Genomic DNA, 23573 nt, shown 5'->3' with positions numbered 1-23573 from the left:
ACTTGGTGGCATTCCACTGGCCAGACAAAGAGAAGTCAACAGAAGAGAAAGGGAACCTTTCTAAGGCAAAGTGTTTGTAATAATATATACAATGAGTAAATACGATCTCTTTTACATCTTTTATATATCAGAAAGAACAACCATAACGGCTTCTTGGTCAATTCTGCTAGCAAGCGTGGTCGTTGACTAGCATTCCCTGCAGTACCCTACAGAGCCTATGGCCGATTGATATTAAAATATTAACAATAGTAATATAAGGAAAGGCTATAGGATTTTGCCACCTTTGATACTACAAACTGTTTTGGGAGGATTGGAGGTTTCAAGCACTGATGAAGCCATTAAAAACGGAATTGACCTAGAAGCCGCTATGGTTGTTCCTTCTGATGCATAAAAGATGTAAAAGAAATTGTATTTACTCATTGTATATATTATTACAAACACTTTGCCTTAGAAAGGTTCCCTTTCTCTTCTGTTGATTGTTCATTGTGAGACAAAGAGAAGTCAACAAACTGGGGGGTGGAAGCGGCTTTGTATCAGTCAGTGGCACTGGACTGGCCCTCTAAGTGTCACCTGAGTTCCTGGGCCAGGAAGAATGGGCCAACCGAACCTCCTAGTAGTTCCCTCCTCTACCTAGTAATCTTGGTGGTATAGGGAACCAGGGTCCCTATTGAAGAAATAGTTAGTTACAAAGACCCCCATGGAGAGGATATGCCAAATGGCTGGTTGTGGTCAGAGCCAAAATACATAAGGGTCAAAGAGCAGCAACGGACTATGTAGCCAAAAAAAGGCAGCCTCTTCAAACCCATTGACACCACCTATGTGCTCTTGCCTCACATTGTTAAATCTATATGTGATGCACTGGCTTGTAAGAATTAAAAAGTTCACAGTAAAAATACAGATGTAGAAACATAAAACAGCACAGTAAAGTCAATCTCTTCAGCTTAAAAAAACAACCCTTATTTCTCACCAATGATATGTAGTATTGGGATATTTTTCCTATTTGGGGCATTTAAGAATGAAGGTTTGTCATTGTTCACCTCACTATTTCCTCTGATTAAGATTCTCTGGTTGTCCTTTCTTCGTTTGGGGGAACTAGAAGGAAAACACAAAGACAAAGATAATAACCCAGAGCCATTTTTCCTTCGGCCCCCATCTCCACAGGATGTCCAGTTATTCCTTTGCTCAGAGGTCCTTTCCCGATAAGATAGCTGAGGCGTCACTGTAGGGCAACTGCACAACAAAACAATGGGAAGATAGGTTAATAAACAGCATCAAGGCATGAAAACAATAACTCCGGTCTCTCCACAAGGCAGAACTGCTGTGGGCAGGTCAAGGCTAAAATTGGGTCCGGTATCCCCTCAGCCTCTTCCTCTGATAACACTTCCAGTAACAGAGTTACTCTTCACACAAGCTGGCTTCATAACTCCCAACATTCAATAGGTTAACGGAGAGACTGGGAGAACCTCCAGCTGAAACCATGGGGTGGGCTGAGGTTTGTTTTGGTGCTTTGAGATACTTGGGGCAGAAACCAATGGGAATGCTTCCACTACTGGTCTTGCCAGTCATCCTTTACGGCAAGGCACAGCCCATACAAGAGAATATTGTGGGTAAGTAGATGCAAAAGCCTGTGGGGGGGGGGGGGGCGGGGGGGAGATGGGATTGAAAGGGATTTTGTCCACCCCTTTGGGACTTTGCAGTCAAATCTCATTTTGGACTAGATGACCTGTATTGCCCCAACTCCATGATTCTATTCTTTCTATTATATAAGCAGTATTATCAGGGCAGCAGAGATGCAAGAAAATGATTACATGCTGCCTCGAAGCAGCATCGTGACAGGAAACACATGGGAACAGAAACGTCCCAGCACAGCAGCTTCCACGAGGTCTTTAAACTGACATAACCCAACACCAAACCCGTCTCTTAGTGTTCTATAATTTTATGAACATTTTATGAATCATTGATTTGAATGCCTTCATTTACGAGCTGGAGGATGTGAAGAACCATGTGTGTGTGTGTGGGGGGGGGGGGGGCAATTTGGAAACTCTGCTGTTAAAATCGCCCCCTCCATGATTCTATGAGCTACAACAGGCAGGTTTCTCCCTTCTCATCCCTCTCTGTCCTCCCCACCCAAGAATGTACAGTTCAATATATTCAACATTCCAATCCCTCTAGAGCAAAGGTAGTCAAGCTGTGGTCTTCCAGATGTTCATGCTGGCAGGGGCTCATGGGAATTGTAGTCCATGAACATCTGGAGGACCACCGCTTGACTACCCCTGCTCTAGTGCACTTTCGTTCCTCATCAGACCACTGGAGGAGTTCTTCTGGTTCCTTGATCAATATATCTAATTCTCAGCATGGTTCCATCTGTGGATACTTAAATCCAGAGGTGAGAGCTGTGAACATACAGGACACATATTTCTACAAATATGAGACAAGCTACAGATCTGCAAAAAAATCTGAAACCTCAAAAAAAAGGGGGGGGTGAAGTTTAAATTATTGGGTCCATGTTCACTGGGAATTTGTCTCTTGGTCCAACTCAAGGTGCTGGTAGTGACTTTCAAAGTCTACATAGTTTGGATCAGCATACCTTAAGAACTGTCTACATCCATAAGAACCTATCCAACCACTAAGGTGATTTTCTGAGGGACCTGCTTTTGGGGTGATAACCCAAGAGACATCTTCTAGATCATGACACCAAAATTTGGAACTCAATCTCCAGAGATATTTGTGCATCCCCTTTTACCAGTGTCTTGTGTCCATGGGTGACGAAGACCTTTCTCTGGCATGGCCTCAACAACCCCCTCCTTGCTACGTTATAATGGCTGTCTCTGTTTGTTTGGCTTTCAATTGATTTTATGGTAGTTTTAAGTTTTGCTTTTAATTGTTAGGCCCATTGGTGGTACTGACTGGGCAGACAGGCAGTATATAAATCTTGTATATACTACTTAATAACTGTGGAGAAGCCCAACATCCTAGCACCACCCTGTCAGTCTTGTTTTATGACTGTATCCCCCCCCCACCCCCGTAAGGCAAGCAGAAATTTGAGGAAATCTGATGTCTGAGAAAACAGAGAGGAAGGGTTAAATGCCCACTCTTCTCACAGCTGCTCCAGACAAATGGGTAGCTCCCTACAGGTGCGTTTCAGGAGAGGAGCAGGCGGGAGAACATTTACAGCTCCTGCAAGGTATAGTTTGGCCTTCAGGAGGTAAGTGGCTTGCAGCCAATCCTCAGTAATCACAGACAAATGAAGCAAGAAGCAATCAGCAGCCGCAGTCAGTTATTTTCTCCTCAATGCAGTTTTGTTTTCAAATAGTGGTGGCATCACATGCTGCCTAAAATTTAAGTCAACTAATCACAGTGCCGCGTGGCAGAAGCAACCGAGAGGGAAATCAAATCTCTAAAGGGAAGATAACAGGTTTTTCTTTTCTTTTCTTTTTGGCTCGGTTTATATGTGCTTAATCAGAGCGATCGGTTGTTTTATTATAATGACAGTGAAAAGTAATGAATTTGCTTTAGTCAGGGCAAAAAATTAGCATAAATCCTATTTTAATGGTGGGTATGGCCTGCCACAGTTAACTGGTGCTTAATCGGGTGTTAAATGTACGTGGAGATTTAAGCAGCAAACTTCCACTGCAGAATCTGCTGAAGGAAGATGAAATGCAGCCCAGATGAAAGGTGAAATAAATATTTTTATTACATTATTCTCTCTGGTGGCTTCCTCTTTAAAATCCTTTCAGTCCTAGGAATACGTCCCTTAGGACTTATTCTCTGCAGACACACAAATCTCCCACTTCAGGATTCTGGAGATCAAGACATGGTCATTGCACAAATGAGGTGTCTCACAACATCTTCTCTGGGGTTCCCAGAGGAGAGGTGATGGAAGAAAGGAAGAAGCTGTCTTTGAAGGCCCATCTCATAAGGTTGAGCTGGTATGAGACTCCTTTTTTTTTTTTGGCCATCAAGTCACAGCTGACTTATGGACACCCTGTAGGGCAGGGGTAGTCAACCTGTGGTCCTACAAAAGTCCATGGACTACAATTCTGGCAGGGGCTCATGGGAATTGTAGTCCATGAACATCTGGAGGACCACAGGTTGACTACCCCTGCTGTAGGGTTTTCAAGGCAAGAAATGTTCAGAGATGGTTTGCTATTGCTTATCCTGACCCTCCTTTGTAGTCTCCCATCCAAGCACTAACCAGGGCAGACCCTGCTTAGCTTCCAAGATCTGAGGAGCCAATCTTGCCTGGGCAGAACCCCATCAACCAGTGGCCAAGAGTGCTTCCAGGTAGGAATAAAACCATCACAAAATGGAGCCACCAGAGTGATTAAAGCTGTTCCCCATAACTGGGCCTGAAAACTTTGGAAATTACCCAAACAATATACTCTAGTAGATCTGCAGTGAAAGAATGAGCATCATGGAAATAAAACTACAAGCAGCTCATTAAAATCAAAGTTGGCTGGTACAAACCTATGTGGACCTTTTAAAATGAGTGATCTGAATCTTGGCTGTCCCCACTACAGCATATATATATAGATTTAGTTTGCTGTAAAATAGTCACAAGAATAGCCTTTGGACATCCCAAGCTTTTAGAAAATGGCAGAGGGTTTTTTCCACCCCCAAATCCTATATCTCTTACCCTATCTGTTCTGGAAAACCAGATTTTTCAAGGCAGTGAAAAGTCATAAGCAAGAAAGCTAAAAGAAAATAGCACAAAGTTTCAAAATTAAAACTTTCTAAATTGACTGAGGCCAGTCCTGCTACAGGCATTGCAGTTCTTTTCCTTTGTTCAAGGCATGGCTCAAAGGTCATGTACTTTCCAACAGAGAAGAAATCAGAAATTCAGCTATGAAGAGCTCTCGATAAAGCATCGGCCCCTCTCGTGAAGGTGAGGAATCCCCTGTTGCTAGACCCTGCCCCACCACTGCTGATCAGCTGGAAGGGGACCTCCCAGGAGAGGTTGAGAGTCAGAGGTTATGTCCCCAGCAACAGGGCAACATCTCTTCCAGTGTGCACCAGAAGTGACACAATCAATGTTGTAGTGTCAGCAGTGTCGTAGCAACACTCTGATAAGTGGGCAAAATCTTTATGGTAAAGCCATTCTGACCATAGAGCTTTTGTCCAAATATTGGATTATTGCATTGCTAGCAGTGTAGCTGAGTGCTGGCAATCCTAGCTTTGGTGGACTCAGAGAACAATTGTAAGCCCAGTGAGCCCTTTGGAATTTATTTATGTAATAATTCGTTCATTTGATTTATACACCACCCCTCACTGTGGCATCTGGATAATCACAACTGGCTTCTATTTAACTAGGCATCTACATTTCCCTTGGAAACTGAGCTTGAAATTTCATTATTAGGATTGCCAGAAAAACATATCCTTAGGCAAGGACAGGGGTAGTCAAACTGCGGCCCTCCAAATGTCCATGGACTACAATTCTCATGAGCCCCTGCCAGTGAATGCTGGCAGGGGCTCATGGGAATTGTAGTCCATGGACATCTGGAGGGCCGCAGTTTGACTACCCCTGGGCAAGGGCCTAACTACACATTATACTTCCCTGGGTCCCATTGACCGGCAAGGGCTTTCCCAGAGAAGGGTACGAAAGGTAAGAATATTTCAGTAGACCTTAATGTGCATTATTTAAGCCTGTTTCAGGAACTGGTAAGTTACTTGATGAGAGGTGAAGTCTAAGGGCCTTTCCGCACAAGGACCAAGGTTGCCAATTGGTTCCAGAAAGTGGAAACGCTATTTTTAAAAGTGCAATCTCGCCGTTACGCATACCTGCCTTTGTAGTGGAATCCAGTAGCTTTTCAATCGTTTCCCACAGGTTTCCGGTCTCACAAAAATCACTAGAAAGGAAGCAATTTTTTCTGTGCTTTGTCCCACCCCTGGCCGTCAATCAAACGACCAGCCAGTGGGCGGTTGTTATCATGCTCCCGAAAAGCCCCTTTCCCTTTAAGAACAGGTTTAAAAGAAAAAAGAAAAACACACGTTGCAACGAATATGCTTTGATTCCTCCTAACGTAGAGACCTATCTAGCTGGCGTGTGAGCTGGCGATTCATCATTACCACGCTCCCCCGAGTGAAAAAAAAAATCCCCCCCCCTGCACGGGCGCGATTTTCGGCCAAAAATAAAGGGAACTTGCAAACGGGGCTGTGTTGTGCTTGGCGACTTAGGGGAGCTTTAAAGCACTTCTGTGTAGGGACTGTAGCTGGAGAAGCCTCGCTGGGTGAATGAAGCCTCACTGGTTCGTTGCTTTCGGCTCTCTCTGAGGAAAAAAAAGGCGATCGCTTCGCCGGAAGTTCGGAGGAGAGAGCCAGGGGGGAGGGACTTTGTTGGAACCGCAACAATGGGAACGCACAGGTCTTTTCCGCTAGTGTTGCTGATTGTTTGCAAGAGTGTAGCGCTTTTCGGAGGGTGAATCCACTTTTCCCGATTTCCCTTTAAGCGCTACAACGAATTGCTTTTTGTGGGATTGTTTCAGGAGTGTGGCAGATTGTGTGCGACGTCTTGCGGAACTGCAAATTAGTAGCGTTTACAATTTGCAAGCCTTCTGCTACATTAAAGTCGTGCGGAATGGCCCTAGGTATGCATTCCCAAACCAGAAGGTAAGGTTTAAATTGAGGGGGGAGTTTTGATTTGGACCCCAAAGCCAAGTTGGATCAACCATGAGAAGATTTTAAATGTCAGTCAATAAACACTAAGATTATATAAATCAGGGGGCAAATCTGAAAAGGAACTATATAAAAGCAGGTTCCTCCCCCCCCCCAAAAAAAAAAAAATCACCTAGGGAGCTAGAATCAATTCATGACAAGCTTCAAAAGTCATATGTTAATAACAGCAGTGCCCATGGAAAGTTCATGGCCGATAGTTCTGCTAACATTAAACGGTGCATAATGGCTGCTGCAGTATCACCATGCAGTGGGACCTCCATGGATTTCAGAGTCCCTTTCAAACACTGTAGCCACCATGCTGTCAAACACTTCTGGAACCACAGACTCAATTTCGCATTGATCTCTTGAGATCCTCTAACTTCACTGCCATCTGAAGAAACTGTAGGCTTTTCTGAATCCCCTCACACCAAATTCTGCTTCTTTCACACCCTATTTCTGAATACTTTCAGGTAATTTTCATTCCTTAAGCCATAAATGAACAGATGTAGATCAGAGCTGGTGCCCAAGGTAATTTCATGAAGCCCTTAGAGTCCTGACCACCACCATCATCATTTTTATGGTTATAATTATTTTATACCACCATCCTCCCATGGTGGGCTCAAGGTGGTTAATACAGGTATGGGGAAATTAACATCTGTAGATTCCATCCGATGGAAAGGGGAAAGGTATTTGTATGTTATATCATTTCTGGATTTTTTTACAAGTTCTAAATGACCAACAGTTTTGCTACTGAGCTTGACCAAGCAGGAGAGCACTTTTAATACAAAATACACCTCCAACTTTAAGCTTTACCTCAAGGCAGGTGTCATGCAACCTGCCTCTCAAGCCTGGCTTCGAATCATTAAATTTTGGCTGCGATTAAATTTCAGAGCGCCTGCAGGGAGTCTAATTTTCTGTCTGCCAAATGACAACTTTCTCTCCCCTCAGCCTAAGACGAATAAACTACAAATTATCGGCCTCTCCCTAGTACACCTGGAAAATTATTAAGAGAGACAAGCCTATAACATCATCCGACAACGAATCTTAGATATAGACGATCAAACTTTAGTAGCAGGAGCACACAAAATATGCTCTCCCATCTTCTTTAATATATACCCATGGGCTGCAAGGATCTCAGAATACTTCTCTCGATTAACATCGCCTTCTTTGAGATGAAGTTTTATACTGGTACGTCTAAATGCGCTGCCAACTGCTGTAACCAAGGGCTGGTATTTAAAAGTTCCATCTTCCGAGAGGATCTGCTCTGGCACACTAAAACATCCAGAGACTATGGAACACTGTGAGCGACATACCCTCCTCAGAGACCCCCTTATAAAAACTCTGAGAGAAGTAGGCATCTATAATCCTATGACACTGCTTTAAGATCTATTGGGTGACCAGAATCCCCATTAACTGAAGCCACCGCCAGATTTTTCTACTCCACCTTGTTCAAATATGCTAAACATTTCCAGCCAATTTGAGTTTTAGCTCAAATGATTTTAGCACACTTTTAACACTTACACATCTGTGTTCAATAAAATCAGAGTCCAGTAGCACCTTTAAGACCAACAAAGATTTATTCTTTGTTGGTCTTAAAGGTGCTACTGGACTCTGATTTTGTTGTGCTACTTCAGACCAACACGGCCACTCATTTGAATCTATTAAGAACGCCAAAGGTATTTGATTTGACTTGCTGATTTCCATTTCTCGTGTCTTTCTCTTCTATTTCAAGGGCTGCTGACAAGGTTCTCCCTCCTTTCTCTGTTTCAGCTCTGGACCCTTGTTCTGCCTACCTCACCCTGAACGAACCGTGGAGGAACACAGAGCACCAGTTCAACAGTTCTCACAACCAACCCGAGTGTGACAGTGCCCTTGATGGGGAATGGTACCGCTTCACTGGGATGGCTGGTGACGCTATGCCCACCTTCTGCATCCCGGAGAACCACTGCGGTACCCATGCCCCAGTCTGGCTGAACGGCAGCCACCCCCAGGAATCGGACGGCATTGTTCAAAGGCAAGGCTGTGCCTCCTTCAATGGGGACTGCTGCCTCTGGAACACCACCATCGACGTCAAGGCCTGTCCAGAAGGCTATTACATCTATCGCCTCACAAAGCCCAGCGTCTGCTACCATGTCTACTGCGGGCGTAAGTAGCTCCCAGCTAACCTTCTGCTTTTTTGCAGACACTTCTTTGGGCAAAGCACATGCGGAGGGGAGGAAAGGTTGTCTTTTTGGCACACGCAGCAGAACCCCTTGGCGCAGTTCACATATACAGGGAAATGTAGATCTCTATTATGAAAAGAGTAGACCCCTTAAAAAAAAAACCAAGCTGGGGTTTCTGAGAACCTAAGAGATATATTGCTATTACAAACCAGGCAATAGAGTGAGCAGCACTTCCCAACCAGGGTTATGCCAGAAACCCAGAGGGGCTGACTCCCTCCTGCCTCCAGGCTTGGATTTTGCACCAGGTGGCAGGCAGAGTTGGATGCTGAGTAGCTGGGGCTTGGGGGTGGATGGGTGGGGAAGGTGGGCAATTCTTGGCGATGTCGCTTCCAATGTCATGTCGTTTCTGGAGGCATGGCCAGCCAACATCACTTCCAGGTTACCTTAAAACCTGCAATTTTTTTTCAAGGGTTACTCTACAGTCTAAAATTTCATAAAGGCTGCAATAGAGTCTGGATTACAGGGGGGACATGCCCCCATTTGGCAGAATTGGGAAGATCTGGACTTCCCCATCCTCATGGGTGCCAGCCACTCTGGCATTATTGTGATTTCTCCCAAACCATCCCAGCTTAGGTGTGGGTAAGATGGCAGAAAAGATTACGGGGGAAACCCAGGAGGGGCAGCTTTTATATGCCTCTGTTCCATTTTCTTTTTCGTATTAAGGTTCACACACACATAACTGGGTGTGAGAAATTCAAAGATGCTGTGGCCATCGGGAGTGAAAAAATGCCTGAAGTCCATTGCTGAAAGTTTGCTTGAACTCGCAGCAGGAGGTTTTCTCATGCGATTAAGAGAAGAAAAAAGAAAAACCCTTAGCCTGACTTCCCCAACTAATTTCAAGCCAGTCTTGCATTCAGCTCTGCATCCCCAGGCAACCTAATTAATAGCTTCCTGGTGTGCTACTGATTGGTATTTATACTTTATAAATGAGGGATATCATTTATCTTCTTTTGGGAAACAGCGCCTTCCTTTCAGCTGAGGATCTCTTAAGCCCAAGATCTTCTTTCTTTTGCTCAGGAGAAGTTGGAGGTGGCAGGTCCTCTGGCTGGGGGGGGGGGGGAGCCTTGCTCTGGAGTCCCTTCCAGATGTGGTTGGAGGGCAGCCAAGATGTTCTTTTTTAGGAAAGGGCTTGGATTGCCTGGGATTGCTGCTGCAACAGTTCTTATAGTCACTTCCTTTTAGCTCTTTGTTAAAATAAAGGGAGTCTTTCGGGGGGAGGTGTTTATTTTTTAATAAGTATCATCTTGTAGTCTTGATCTAGATCAGGGGTAGTCAAACTGCGGCCCTCCAGATGTCCATGGACTACAATTCCCATGAGCCCCTGCTAGCGAATGCAACCACGAGATAACCAGAAACTGACACCTGAATCCAATATTATCATATTTCTAGCATCAAAGCACATTTTTAAAAAAGGGCTTTGAAAGGGGCAGAAGGGGAAGGGAAGGAGATTTGCTTCAGACGTGGCACTCTCTGTGCTCCCAGTTGAGTTGGATGAAGGGACAGTGGAACTCCGCACCCCCCTGCCCCCCGGCTGGGTCCTTCCCAGTGCCTAGGAGGTGGCAGCAGGGCTTTGTGGCCCCCAGGGAGGCTCCAAACCCCACACCCCGCTCCCTCAAGCCAGGAGCATCCCTGCAGCCCGCCAAGCCCTGCTGCTGCCCCTCCTGGGCGCAAATGGAGGCTGCAGCCACAAGGCTTCTAGCAGGCAAGGCGGGTGGGAGGGAGCTGGAGGGGGAGGGCCAATCAGGGTGGACCTGGACAGACAGGGCCCTGGACAGTCTCCTCCCAGGAGGCTGTTTCCCAAATATAAGGGACGAAATAGTGTTAAGGATGAAACTGGTGGGCTTTTGTAATGTTAGAAATATTATTTGTGCAGATTTTGAACTAGGATTGGGTGCTTCGGCATCCGAAGCATCTGTTTGCACCGAAGCAGCCAGCGCCAAAGCACGGGGGGGGGGGAGGAAGCGCCGGTGTCTCCCCTCCCCCCCTGCGCCACAGCGCTGGCTGCTTTGGGCACAAATGGCCACTTCGGACACTGAAGCGCCCAACCCTAAACTTTTTAAGAATCCAAAACTTGGCATCCATTATTGCTGCTTGAGCCATTATTGGCTGAAAAGACAAAAAGAAGAGTTGGTTTTTATACTCCGCATTTCATTGCCCAAGGGAGTCTCAAAGCGTCTTACCTCCTTCTCCTCACAACAGATGCCCTGTGAGGTAGGTGAGTCTGAGAGAGCTCTGACAGGACTGCTCTGTGAGAACAGCATTATCAGGACTGTGACTAGCCCAAGGTCACCCAGATGGCTGCTTGTGGAGGAATGGGGAATCAAACCGGGCTCACCAGATTAGAAGCAGCCACTCTTAACCATTACATCACACGTCTACTGTCTTGAACATTACTATGGGAGAAGTCTTTGAGATTTATGGGACTATATCGCTATATAAGCACTTGATGAAGACTTATTAGGAAACAGGGGATTCATTATGAAAATATACATTTAGATCATATGTTGTGTTTACTAGATACTACTCTTGGGATTGCTACCAGAGTTGCTAACTGAGGATACATTATATCTCCAGGCCAGCCCTGGCGATTGAGCAGGAACTTCATGCCTCCTCTTTAAGAGTGTTAATGGACTGCTGATGAAGCTGTAGTTGATGAGATTGCATTGTATCACTCTGGGACAGTTTCATTATATCGCTATATGAAAGGTTATTATAGCACTTGATTTTAAAAGTTAATTAGTGATTTGTTTATAGCCTTATGCATTCTGGTTTCATATTTATGTGTTGACATAACACCGTATCTCTTGGATATAGTTATGAATTCAGGGGAGCATGTGGTTAACTCCGTACCCTCAAAGGAAGCTTTGGCTTTGTGTTTCCTGGGCAGCTACACCTAAAGCTGCCAGCTCTTGCCTGGGACATTCAGGAGAGGGGGAGGCTAGGAAGGGTAGAGTTTGAGGAGGGAAGGGAGTTTACTGGGAATATGCCAATATGCGAATTGCATCCTGTAAGGCAGTGGTCCCCAACCTTTTTATCACCAGGGACCGGTCAATGCTTGACAATTTTACTGAGGCCCGGGGGGGGGGGACTTTTGCCAAGGGGTGTCACCGCCATTTGAGCCCCTGCTCCATTTGCTTTCCCGCCGGTGCCCCTGACTTTCCACCGCCCGCTGGGGGGTGCTGCCAGCAGCAGCTGTGCAGTGCCACACCAAGGGGGAGCCCCAGCCATGGCAGCTGCTGGAGAACACCAAAGGTGAGACAGCAGCAGAGTGGCAGAGAAGCCCCCAAGGCAGCAGCCGGGGAGGAGGACAAGGAGGAGCCGCAGCCCGTTACCGACTTATCTACGGACCGGTACCGGTCCCCGGACCGGGGGTTGGGGACCACTGCTGTAAGGGCACTTCCCAATTTCAGCTCCTCCAACTCCTCCCTTCCCAATGTGGTCACCTTCTCCTACCAGAATTCAAATTTTAAAAGTACGTTTTATGCCTCGTATCACTTTTCTTCCAGCTTACGTCACTTGTATGTTTCTGCGTGTGTGTGTTCTGCATGGCATACTAACCCCTTGATCCTTCTCTAGCCAGATCATTGAATTACGTTCCACTCTAGCTAAAAATTAAACGGACCTCTTTAAGTCTTCATCAAGGTTTTTTCTTTGTTGAGGAGAAAAATCTCCCCTGAAGACTCATAGGAGAAAGTCAGCAAACACCAGTTCCATCCATCCTTCAAACCACTCTTACCTTTACATGTACCCATCCATCAGTTTCTCATAGACTCTAGGGCAGGGGTAGTCAACCTGTGGTCCTCCAGACGTCCATGGACTACAATTCCCATGAGCCCCTGCCAGCAAATGCTGGCAGGGGCTCATGGGAATTGTAGTCCATGGACATCTGGAGGACCACAGGTTGACTACCCCTGCTCTAGGGTTTACCTTAGAAGAAGCTACTCTCTGTAACTAGGACTTCCATTTTGTATACCACTGAGTCCACTTCTCCAAGGCTACCATTTCCTCCAGCAGAATTGATCTATGTAGTGTGGAATTTAATTCAAAGGAAACTCCAGAGCCCACCATGAAGCTGGGACCATGACCGCATGGCAAACCTCTTTAAAAGGTAAAGTGCTCTGGAGAAAGGTGAAGTGTTCTGGAGACTTGGAGAATGCAGTGATGATAGCAAATGACAGGAAGACCTAATCCCTGCCCAGCCTGGGCATCCTCATCCCAGTTGCTCTCTCAGCCTAACCTACTTCACGGGGTTGTTGTGCAGATAAAATTGGAGGGAGTGGAGAGGCAAGTGCAGTGCCCTGATCTATTTTCAGGGCAGGCAGGACAGAAGTGCAGCAATAATCATAATATCATACAAAAGAGGAGAAAAAGTCAAAAACGCCTGTAAACTTGTTTCCTCATCTTCAGTCATCCTCTTTCTGTACATGTTGGATAATGTACTTACAATGGCTTTTGCACCATAAATTGCATTGAAAGTGCATTATCTAACATGTGTGGAATGTGCCTCACTGAGGAACTGAATTTTATATATGCAAATAAATAGATATTGGGCATAGTAGAAGGAACTATGCAGAAAACAGACAGCAAGAGTATGTCTCCTTTACAAATGCCTGACCTTGGGAAATGCTTTTCCTTTCCTTGCAAGAGAAATGTATTGATTTCTTTCCATCCTTGCTAAAAAAAAATCTTATCAAACCTTCAGTTGCACAGATTAGGGGCTTGCCTCTGCTAGTACGCCGAATCAATAGAGTTTAAGTAGCACCACAGTACAAGGAGCCTGCATCTAATGGCCATGGAGGAGAGATAATTTTTGCAGGTATAGATTCTGAATCTCATCTGCTCCTGGTATTGAGAAATCACCCCCAGACAGAAATGAATGGCAATGAAATAGATCTGTGAATGCCAACATTTGTTATGGAATGACCTCAGTGACCATTGCCGAGAGCCATGCCACATTTCTGCAACATACCATTATGGCAGTATGGTCATATCAGAATTGGTCCACATGTTCAATGGGAGGGTGATTAAACTTCTTGGGTTGTTATTGGTAGAAGTGGCAAACTGCTAGATCCTTCCAATCCTTGCAGTGAAGCCCAGTGAATACAGGAGAAATCTCTTGGGTGATGATTGAACATCCTTGATTTTAAAAACAACAAATTATTACTGTAAGCTTGATGGTCCTAGGGCTATCAGCACTAGCCCCTGCAATAGTTAGGGTTGCCAGCTTCCAGGTGGTGATAATGGAGAATGCCTTAATGTTTACAACAACTTTAATGTTTGCAACAGCTTAAAAATTTTTTGGCAATTAAAAAAAGAAAATTGTAATGATATTCTGTACCCTTGTTAGGCCACTGAAGAAAATTTGACTGAAAATGTGTATTTACTGGTCCTCATTTTGGCATGACATATCATCAACTGCAATAAAAGAAGAATAAGCTGTTACACATGCAGTAGCCTTTCTGTCAGTTTTCTTTGGCTTTCAACCCCAGGTGGTGGCTGAAAATCCCTTGCTGTTACAACCAATCGCCAGGTGACAGAGAGCAGTTCACCTGGAGAACATGGCCACTTTGGACTCTATGGCATTATACTTTATTGAAATCTCTCCCCAAATGCTACCCTTCTCAGACTCTGCCCCCAAAATCTCCAGATATTTCCCAACCTGAAGCTGCCATCTTAGCAAAAGCAGGTAAACATGAAGCTACTTACATAGATTCAGAGTCCAGTCCCCTTGCATAATTCCACTCTAGGGGAAGGGTACTCTCCCCTTCCTGTGATTCTATTTCCCCCCTAGCCTTGATAAGTGGCTTAGACACACACACGAAGCTGCCTTATTCTGAGGTAGATCAGTGGTCTGACAAAGGCAGTGTTGTTTGACTGACTGCAGTACTCCAGGGTCTCTGGCAGAGGTCTTTCACATCACCGACTGCTTGGTCCTTTGAAATGGATGTCAAGGATTGAGCCTGGGACCTTCTGCATGTACCACGCCCCCTACTTAATACAGCTTGCATCAGTAGCTACAATATACAGATAGATTTCTGTTGGCCCCATGGAGTCCTTCAGCATCTATTCTGATTGGTACAAGCCCTCCAGTGTTTCTGGCAGAGTTGAATTCTCCTTACTTAGAATCTTTGACTAATAATGCATGTGAAAGAAGATATTAAACACATTTCTTCTAACTTTTAATTGGTTCCTGTCTAAATTTCCAGGGGGCCGTTTTCTGCCCTGGTACAGCAGTCTCAACTGCCTTCCAAATGTTGTTTCTGGGGGATGGGGGACCATCAGCACTAGCTGGGGGGGGGGGGGAATCAAAATCTCCATGGAAATCTAGGAGGGACCCAAGCCAATGAGTGGCACTGTTGTTTTATTAAATTGTTAATTGCCTAGCCCTCCCTTTAGTCTGGGTACAAACAAACACACTGGGGCTTAAATGCAAATGTCATCCATCAGTTCATCTGTTAAAAGACAGATGATTACTCAGCTCCAAACTGTTTAATTAGTTCACAGCCTGTGCAGTAAATAATCTTGTGACTGTCCTCTTAAATAACGGAAGCTTAACCCTCCGCTTCTAATTGTATTAATCTCAGTGTAATTTACTAACAAAGATGTGATCAATATTACAGCTTCTGAAGTTCTGCAAAACAAAGGGCAAGCCAAAGGAAAGGGGGTTGCATTTGCCCTCCCTACACACACACACACACACACACACACATTTTCCCTCTAAAACTTGCTTCTCCCCAGCCACTTTGTCTTCTGGGAGGGATTATTGCAATAGTGGAGCTCAACTAAGAAAGAGAGGATAAATAGTTTTGAGAAGGAACACACTTCCCGTGGAGAAATGGATACTTTGGAGAGTGGACTTTATGACATTATACCCCACTGAGGTCCTTGTCCATCCAAGGGTACACCCAAAATCTCCAGGGGTTTCCAACCTGGATCTGGTAACCTGATCCCCTTATCCCCTGCTGGTGGCCAGAGGGGACCTGCGACTCTAGACGAATACAGGAATTTAGCACTGACTAGTCCTAACATGTAGGCCAGCTGCCATACCTGCTACATTGCTCCTTAACTGAGAAGAGGGGCTCCCAGTACCTGTTGTTGCTTTGGTGACCTCCAGAACCTTTCCTGGTGCCCACCAGGTAGAGTTATCAGCTTCAGGTTGGGAAATCCCTGGAGATTTGGGGAGATGGAACCTGAGTAGAACAGGGGTTGAGAAAGGGAGGGACTTCAATGGGGTATAGCACCATATACCCCACTCTCCAAAGCAATTGTTTTCTCTATGCGGATGGCTCTCTGTCTCCTGGAGAACAGTTGTAATCCCGAAGATGTCCAGCCACTACCTGGCAGTTGGTAATCCTACCACCAAGGGTTTGTAGAAAGTGGACAAGGCCACGTGGGTCTTTTGGCCAGCAAGCCTTCTAACTGGCCACTGGATATTTGATTGACCGTGCAGATTTGTAAACATGTCGCTTTGGCAACAGTTTCTATCAGGGCACAAGGATCTACACTGCATGACTGAAGGAAAGCTGCGGCAGCCATTTTGTGGCTGGCTCTGCCTTCAGGAGCAGCCATTTTGTTGCTGCGCCCACCATGGAGTGTTGGAATTCCAAAGGTATGCACAGGCTCGAGAAAGTTGGGAATCCCTGGCTGAGAATATAGAAGCTGTTGATAAGATAAATTTTAACAAACCATTTAACGAACCATTTTTGCATTCTGCAGATTTTTATGACATCTGTGACAGGATCGATTGTGGCACTTCATGTTTGGAGCCTGGAGGCTGCGTCTGCTCTTTAGGGACAATGCTGGGACCAGATGGGCAGACCTGCCTGGGTAAGGACCACATGAGAAGAATGGGAAATACCAAGGGGAAGAAAAGGAACAAGCAATTTACTAGGGACTCTTCCTCTCCTTTTCTCTCAGCTGTTTCAAAATGTGGTTCTTCACTTGCTCATTAACTGTTCTTACAGTGTTAGGCAGGCCTTTCCCGGATGTGCTTGCCCTTTGCTAGAGAAGATAAAAGATGAAACAGATAATAAGGGTTTGAAAAGAAGGCAGAAAGGTTTGGAAGAAGAGGATTTTAGAAAAACAGAAATGATGAAAAGAACGTGGTTCTCAGAGAATTCAGAAAGCTGTTTCCAAACTCCATCTTATCTTTCCATAGGGCCCATCAGCCCAAATTGATCTGTGGAGATAATTGTGCATCAGAGATGTTTTATTGCAGTTAAAGGAGGGGAAAAATAAATTGCCAATGTCTAAAAAACAATTATCTGGCTGCTTCTACGTGGGGATTTCTGCTGCTTAGTTAGCAGAAAGCTCTCATAGTAAATGTAGGGGGTAGCTATGTTGGTCTGAAGTAGCAGAACAAAATTTGAGTCCAATGGCAAATTTAATACCAACAAAGATTTATTCCCATAACAAAGGCAAACTTCCCAGTGATGTCACTCATAACCAATGTATGCATGACTTGTCTGCTTCTTGTCCCCCTTGTTCTGGGAAAAACTATTTCTGTTTAAATTAGGGGAATCTGTGGAGTTGCGGTGGGTGGAGCATAGATCTAAACAATCCCACATAGCCAGCATTTTTAGCCCTTTAAGGACCTGTTCCCCTTTCCCTGCCAAGCCACCGTTGTAACATTTGGCACAGCTTGTTATGAAAATAAAAAGTGTGAAGGAAGGGGCATTCCAGGCTGTGGGGGACCCAGCAAAATCACTGTTGCACCTGCCCTTTTCCATGGGTGAAAAAAAGAAGAAATAGGGATGGGAGTGCAGTGGTGAGTGTAAAATAGTGAGTTCGAACAGGAACAAGCGAGACGCAGTCGTGCAGAACAGCTCTTTTTATTTAAGAAGTGATTTCAGATGGAATCAACCACGTTGACTGGGGCTTGCCTGGTCAAGCCCCTGAATATATACACAGGGCAGAGGTGGACACGCCCTAGGCTGACCCTTGATTGGCTCAGCCGCGCCTGATTAGTTTAAACTCATTGGCTGTTCAACGGGGCAGCTTGGATCCTGTTCCAGACCCCAAGCTCAGCCTTCTGCTGAGTCACATACACAACACCCCTCCCCCCTTAGATAGTCACTCAGGAGGTGGTGAATAAAGTCCTGTAGGTATCTGGGGGGCACGCGGGTCCGCCCCGACCGGCGCGGCTCTGGAGACGGCACGGGTTGACTGACCTCAGTCCGTACTGCCGCGCTCCTAGGGTCCGCCGCCGCGTCGGCTATTGCGGGCTCCGTGCTGGGTGCCCTCGGCTCAGCCGCTGGACTGCAGAGTGGTGGTCTCCCGCCGGGGGTAGCGTCAGGGACGGGGTTGGCGGTGTCGCCTTCCCGATGCACGGAGTTGTCCCGGCAGCGCACCTGGTCCACGTGTCGCCGGAGGATCCGGCCGTCCTCGCCCTGGACCCCGTAGGACACGGGTCCCGTCGCGTGTGTGACGGTTGCAGGGATCCAACTGGGCCCGTCGCTGTAGTTCCGGACGTAAACCGGATCGTCTGGGGCAAAGGCGCGTGGCGCGGAGGGATTCTCGTGGCCCTTCTCCCGGGTTTCGTCATGGTCGGGGTGTAGACGATCCAGGAGGGTTCGGAGTCTCCGTCCCATTAGTAGTTCCGCCGGGCTCTTCCCGGTTGCCGAGGATGGCGTGGTGTGCTGGCGGGCTACGAACTGCGTGAGGCGCGTCTGCCAATCTCCTTGGGGGAGTTTTGACAACGCGTCCTTGGTTGTCCGGACCATCCGTTCAGCCTGCCCGTTAGTTGACGGATGGAATGGTGCTGAGGTCACCTGTCGGATCAGGTGCTGCCCCAAGTACACCCGGAATTCAGTGGACGTGAACTGGGCTCCGTTGTCGGAGACTATCGTGTCGGGGAGCCCGTGGGTCGCGAACAGGCGTTGGAGGCTCCTGATGACCACGGCCGACGTCATGGCCGAGACCGGAACAACCTCCAGCCATTTCGAGAAGGAGTCCACGACGACCAAGAATGTGTGCCCTTGGAATGGCCCTGCAAAGTCGATGTGCAGGCGGGACCAAGGCTTCATGGCCGACTCCCATGTCCGCGGCGGTGCTCGCGGCGCCTCTGGGCGGTTCTCCTGGCAGGTCCGACAGCCGCTTATCCAGGACTCGATGTTCTTGTCCAGCCCCGGCCACCAAACGTAGCTGCGAGCCAGTGCCTTCATATGCACAATGCCAGGATGGCCATCGTGCAGCGCCTCCATGACCCGCTGGCGTAGCTTGGGCGGCACCACCACTCGGTGTCCCCACAGCAAGCACCCCTTGTGTGCCGATAGCTCCGTTTGCCTGGCGGTAAAAGGGGCAAAATCTGGGTCCTGTTTGCCCGCTGGCCATCCCCTCCACACCCAGTTGAGCACTCGGGCGATGAGGCGGTCTTTGGCCGAGTGCGCGGCGATGTCCGCCGATCGCAGGGGTTGCTGAGGCAGGGAGTCGATCAGCAACACCTCAGCAGCAGGGGCCGGGTCTGCGTCGACCTGTGGTAGCGGCAGTCGGCTGAGTGCGTCGGCGTGCCCGATGGACTTGCCAGGCCGATGAACGAGGCTGAAGTCATATCCATGCAAAAAAATGGACCAGCGCAGCATCCGCGGGGACAGGATCTGGGGCGTCTGGCGGTCCGTCGTGAAGAGGCCGAGCAGGGGCTTGTGATCCGTGACGATCGTAAACCGGCGGCCGTAGAGGTAGTCGTGGAATTTCTTAATTCCAGCGACGATGGCGAGCGCCTCCTTGTCGATCTGTGCGTAGTTCCGCTCAGCCGATGACAAGGTCCGCGAGTAGAAGGACACCGGGGCCTCGCGGCCGTCGGGCAGGCGGTGACCTAGGACGGCGCCGATGCCATGTTGCGATGCGTCACAGGCCAAGACGACCGGCTGCGCCTCGTCGAAGTGTGCCAGTACACTGTCGGACGTGAGAAGTCGCTTGACCGAGGCGAACGCGGCCTTCTGTGAGGGACCCCAGACCCAGGGAGTTTTCTTGTCGAGGAGCCTGTGCAAAGGCTCTGCCACGGTGGCCTTGTTGGGCAAGAAGGAATGATAGAAATTCAGGAGGCCCAGGAAGGCTTGGAGGTCGTGTTTGGTCTTCGGCGGTGGCGCGTTCTGGATGGCCTTCACCTTGTCTTCGGTCGGGTGGACCCCTTCCGCGTCGATAAGGAAACCCAGGAACTCCACCTTGGGGACGCCCAAACGACATTTCTCCCGCTTCACCTTCAGCCCGGCCCCGGAGAATCGGTGCAGGACCTCCCGGAGTCGGCTGGCGAGTTCCGGGACGGTTCTCCCGGCCAGGAGGACGTCGTCAAAATATGGGATCACCCCCGGAATCCCCTTGAGAAGGTCCTCCATTAGGTTCTGGAAAATTCCGGGGGCCACGCTGACCCCGAATTGCAAACGCTTAACTCTAAACGCCCCCCGGTGAGTGACGATTGTCTGCGCTTCCGCGGCTGCCGTGTCAACGGGCAGCTGCTGATACGCTTGGGCCAAGTCAAGTTTGGCGAAAACCTTACCCCCGGCTAGGGACGCGAGGAGGTGGCTGATCACCGGTACTGGGTACGCGTGCTGCTGCAACGCCTTGTTCAGCGTGCACTTGTAGTCCGCACAGATTCGTATGTCCCCGTTTGCCTTGATGGGCGTCACGATCGGGGTCTCCCAACGCGCGTTCGGAACCGGCTCGAGCACGTCTTGCGCCTGGAGTTTGTCCAGCTCCGCGTCTATCCGGGGCTTCAGGGCGAACGGGACCCGCCGGGCCTTGAGGCGAATGGGTGCCACCTGGGGGTCGAGGGCCAACGAGATTGGTGGCCCGGTGTAGCGACCGAGCGACGCGTCAAAGACTGTTGGGAATTCCCCGCAGATGTCCTCTAGCGCGGTGGTCTGGAGCCGCTGGATTTGAGTAATACCGCCGATCGTGATTCCCAGCGGCTCGACCCAGTCTAAACCCAACAGGCTGGTGCGCTCCCCTTCCACTATTACAAGGGGCAATTTTCCCGCAAAGTCCCGGAAGCAAACATGAAAATCCCCCACCCCCTTGATCGGCACTCGCCCTCCCATGTAATCCTTGACTATGTAGGGCAAGGGGCGGAGAGGGGGTCCCCCGTGCGGGCAAAGTCGCTTGAGGGTCGCGTTTGAAATTATAGAGAGCGACGACCCTGTGTCCAGTTCCATGGTGCAAGGGGCCCCCTCTATGCTTACCCTCAGCCGTATCTTCTCCTTGGGTCCGTTCCTCGTGGAGTTTAGGATGACGGTCCGGGTGCTGTTTGTCTCCAGGCGACGCTGGCGGCTGGTCACCTCACGCTGACCTCTGTTGCCTTGGGCCGCCCTCGGTTGGCGGTAGGCATTTTCGCCGGCCACGGGGTGGGACGCGGAATCCGGCTCTGAGCGGCATGCCCGGGCGATGTGCCCTTTCTTTCCGCAGACCCGGCAAGTCGCGTCGCGGAATCGGCACATGCTGCGTACATGCGGGCCTGCACAGCCAGCGCAGGGCCCCGTCGAGGTTGCTGGACGGCGGTGCGGTCGGGCCACGTTGTGGTCCACCTCGGCCTCCTCTTCCGCGAGGTCTCCGCCCAGGTCCTCGTGGTGGACGGCCGTCGTTGGCTTCTCCACCGGTGGGTGCCTCGACGCCTCGTGTCCGCGGACGGTCCTGGCGCTGCGGTTGGCGGCCTCCGCGTTGGCCGCGTCTTCCAGCGCCTCTTTGAAGGTCAGCCCCTTCTTTCCGAAAAGCCGGCGCTGGGTGGCCTCGTCCCTGAGGCCGCACACAAAACGATCCCGGAGTGCCTCTTCCAGATTGGAGAATTGGCAGTCACGGGCGAGGTTGCGGAGTGCGGCGGTGAATTCTGCAATGGACTCGCCTTCTCGCTGTCCACGCTGGTAGAAAACATACCGGCACGCGATCTCCCCTGGCTGTGGATCGTAGTGTTCTTGGAGGCGGCGGAGGATCTCGTCCAGGTCCGCAGCGTCCACATCGTCGGGCGCAAAGAGGTCCTGCGCCAGGTCGAACGTGGCGGCCCCGCACGTGCTCAAGAAGACCGCCCGTCTTCTTGCGGCCCCGGTGATCTCGTTGGCCGTGAGGAAGTGGCGGAAGCGCTTCTCATAGCTTCTCCATTGGCTCGGGCGGCTGGAGTCAAACTGCTCGATCTGGCCCAAGGTAGCCATGCTGCGGCGTGCGATCTCGGTGCTTGTCGGCCCGGCTTGAGCGATTCAGCTGGCAGCTGGTTCCCCCCTTCAGACGGCTGGGCTCCACTCCAGTGGCTCGTGATGCCGGTCGGGTGCTGCTGGACTCACGCTTGTTAGCTGGCAGAGGGTCCCCGAGGTTGGCGGGCTCTGTCCAGATGCGTGCAGGAGCAGCTTCGTTTCCTTAGAATCCCACCTTCGTCGCCAGTGTAAAATAGTGAGTTCGAACAGGAACAAGCGAGACGCAGTCGTGCAGAACAGCTCTTTTTATTTAAGAAGTGATTTCAGATGGAATCAACCACGTTGACTGGGGCTTGCCTGGTCAAGCCCCTGAATATATACACAGGGCAGAGGTGGACACGCCCTAGGCTGACCCTTGATTGGCTCAGCCGCGCCTGATTAGTTTAAACTCATTGGCTGTTCAACGGGGCAGCTTGGATCCTGTTCCAGACCCCAAGCTCAGCCTTCTGCTGAGTCACATACACAACAGTGAGTGGCTCAGGAATGGCAGCAGCTGTGGCTCGATGGAGGAACCTCCTGCTTTGCATACAGGAGGTTACAAGTTCAAGCCCCCTCCCCCCCATTTTCAGATGAAAGGACCAGGCAGTAGGTGATGTGAAAGACCCCTGCTTGAAACCTTGGAGAGCGATAGCCAGTCTGAGTGGACAATACTGATCTAGATGGATCCATGGTCTAATTCAGGATAAGGCAACTTCCGTGCCTTATGAGGAAAGGTTGAGAGAGCTGGTTATGTGTAACCTGGAGAAGAGGAGGGCAAGGAGTGATTTGATAGCTGTGTTCAACTATATAAAAGGTAGACATGTTGAAGAGGGGGCCAACTTGTTTACTGCAGCTTTAGAGCCAAGGACTAGGAGCAATGGGCTCACATTACGGGAAAAGAGGTTCCTCTTAAATATTAAAAAGCATTTTCTGTTTGTAGATGGAATATGATGCCTCGGAAGATGCTGGAATCTCTTTCATTGGAAGTTTTTAGGAGGAGATTGGATGAGCCCCTGTCAGGAGTGTGTGGTTTTTAAGTCCATGAGTAGGTCTGAGGCTGGACTGGATGGCCCTTTGTGGTCTCTTTTGGCTCTCTTTGATTCTGTCCAAGTGTATTCCTGTCTGTTCCCGGTCTATGTACTACTATTCCAGCAGCAGTGTGTGTAGCTGGGGAGGGGACTGTTGTCCTGCCCCCCCATATAGAAGGTACCTCTGGATGATGGCTTTTTTCCTGAATCTAATTTTCATCCTCTCCAGCCCATTCTTAAAACCTGTTAGTGGCTTATGTTAAAAACAGCAGAACTAGCCAGATTTTAGAGAATACCTGGAAGGAAAAAGCACAAATTCAAACTAATGTTGATTGATTATATGAGCTTAGGTCCCAGACTAGACAACCTGTTTTGCCACATGTTGAGTCAGGCTTTACATCTGCAACCTGATTCTGTTTCTTTCACAGACAGACAGGCGGCTGCTAGGAAAGCAGTTTCCAAGCCTGCTGGGCACCAGTTTGGATGGGGATGGAGGCACAGAGGGAGACCTTGGGGCA

The 23573-nt window shown here is 48.7% G+C and overlaps 1 protein-coding gene across 2 annotated transcripts in view; it reads left to right on the top strand.

Annotated features, from left to right (window-relative positions):
- The first annotated feature begins 1380 nt into the window (after positions 1–1380).
- OIT3 (oncoprotein induced transcript 3) overlaps positions 1381–23573 on the top strand; it is a 48877-nt gene continuing 26684 nt past the window's right edge. The window contains exons 1-3 of one of the 2 annotated variants that reach the window (XM_077350419.1): positions 1381–1607; positions 8422–8796; positions 16590–16700. In XM_077350419.1, coding sequence (XP_077206534.1) covers positions 1478–1607; positions 8422–8796; positions 16590–16700 — 616 coding nt within the window. In that variant the 5' untranslated portion in view covers positions 1381–1477. Of the gene's footprint in view, positions 1608–3279; positions 3416–8421; positions 8797–16589; positions 16701–23573 lie in introns of those variants that run through there. The other variant, XM_077350420.1, reaches the window with a different exon arrangement.

This window comes from Paroedura picta, chromosome 8, assembly GCF_049243985.1.
Source record: "Paroedura picta isolate Pp20150507F chromosome 8, Ppicta_v3.0, whole genome shotgun sequence".
In the NCBI taxonomy this organism is placed as follows: domain Eukaryota; kingdom Metazoa; phylum Chordata; class Lepidosauria; order Squamata; family Gekkonidae; genus Paroedura; species Paroedura picta.
The sequence above is the reverse complement of the archived record's forward strand: the minus strand, read 5'-3'. Positions and strand labels throughout refer to the sequence as shown.